The sequence below is a fragment of the Trichinella spiralis genome (genome assembly GCF_000181795.1).
Source record: "Trichinella spiralis strain ISS 195 chromosome Unknown Scfld6, whole genome shotgun sequence".
Taxonomy (NCBI): domain Eukaryota; kingdom Metazoa; phylum Nematoda; class Enoplea; order Trichinellida; family Trichinellidae; genus Trichinella; species Trichinella spiralis.
The window spans coordinates 257030-258800 of NW_003526945.1; the positions used below are offsets into that span (position 1 = coordinate 257030).

Sequence of the window (1771 nt, forward strand, 5' to 3'; positions counted from 1 at the left end):
CAACTATGGGATAAACTTCGCCCTTCGAAGTATCCCAATCCCAGACCTACAGAATTGGGGTCCCAGGAACTTTGTCTTCTCTTGTTCTGCTTCGTGTGGTCCTCGATTTGCTTTCGTGTGGTCCCTCGATCTGCTTCGGGTTCGTCCTTCGATCTGCTTTCGTGTCGTCCCTCGATCAGCTTTCGTGTCGTCCCGCGATTCTGCTTTCGTGTCGTCCCGCCCTTTTCACTTCTTTTTTTCTTCATTGGTCATATCTGTAAGAATGGTAAATGTTAAATCAAAATTTTTAGCACTTTATTACACAGTGGAATCAAAAAATTGAACAAAGAATTTTGAAATAAAAGAAGTAACTGATTTTCAATTAAAGATAAGCTTAACAAAATGATTATATATAGAGTTTCGGAAAAAAAAGTAACAACGAGAAAACTTTGAATACTTTCAACAATTAAAAACCGACTTCAGTAGTTACTTAACGCCTACGTTTGACGTTTGACGATGCTGTTACTTGCCACGCAAGTAAAACAAACAAGCGCACCATTACTGATTGATGATAAGGCAATTTTCAAGCGATCCTCATTTGCATACTGTAGCGCTAGAAACCGGTTTGAGTTGATTGGAAAATTTTCTGGACGAGGAATTAATTCTAACCGAACGCTACGAAATTACGAAAATTGGAACCTCAAGCACAGCGAACCGCTTATCTAGCAAATGCATTCCACTAGATGATACTCATTACAATTTACTTGCAAAAAGAGTTGAAATGCACAGTTAATGTCAACCGTTGAGGACTATTTGAAAATTCAGAGATGACCTTGACATTTGAAATTCGGTCAAAATATAACAAACAAAAATTGCCTTTGTCAAAACACGCCTTCGCTTGTCTGAATTTCATATTTGAAAATTCAAAAGTGACCTACATAAATGGAACTTATCGCAATATGTTTTCACGAAAATATAAGCACATTCGCTGCGTATGCTGACAAACAAAGTTAATGAACCAAAAAAAGTAATTTACCAAATGTCTGTGATGCTGCAAAATTTGAAAAAATAATATATAGTGATAATAAAGTTAATTAACTTTCAATCTGTCTAAAGATGAAGTCATACCTAATCTTAACATGAAAATCAAAAAGAACAGTTTTACAGTGAAAAATATCTTACTTATATATTACATACAACAAACTTGGGTAATTTCTTAAACTAAGGAATAACTTCACCCTTTCAAAGTATCCTTAGCCCTGCTTCACAGATGCACAAGAAATTGCATTTACTTTTTGCCTTCACTTGTTCTGCTTCGTGCCGTCCGTGTTTTCACATTTTCTTTGCTCCATTCCTTAAACCTGCAATAATAATATTAAATCAAAATTCTCCTCACTTTATCACAAAGTTGAATTACAACAAATATTATAATTAACTTCTAATTAATTAAAAAGTAATTACTTACAAAATGAGTATACAGAGTTTTAAAAAAATAAGCAGAAAAGTAGAATACTTGTCTGTAAATCTGAAACGGCCTTCAGCAGCTACTTAACGCCTGTAATGAACTCAGAGAACGTTCAACGATGCTACCAATGGCCACGTAAATTAAACAAACAAACGCACCCTCACTGATGATAAGGCGCGTTATAGCGATAGTTATTTGCATAATGCAGCGTTAGAAACCGGTTTTTAGTGCGTTAGAACTTTTGGCTGAAGATAAATTCTTTGCTAAGCCGCGTTGCAATATGGACAGAAGAAATGCACTGTTAATTTCTACCATTAGGAAAACAAC

General features: G+C 35.2%; 1 protein-coding gene across 1 annotated transcript; it reads right to left on the reverse strand.

Annotated features, from left to right (window-relative positions):
• Positions 1 to 16: 16 nt before the first annotated feature.
• Tsp_10061 (Rad21 / Rec8 like protein) lies at positions 17 to 245 on the reverse strand (the record flags this gene model as incomplete). Its single annotated transcript, XM_003373168.1, has 1 exon — positions 17 to 245. A coding segment is annotated over exon 1 (229 nt), but the record flags the coding sequence as incomplete, so codon positions are not given.
• Positions 246 to 1771: the final 1526 nt, after the last annotated feature.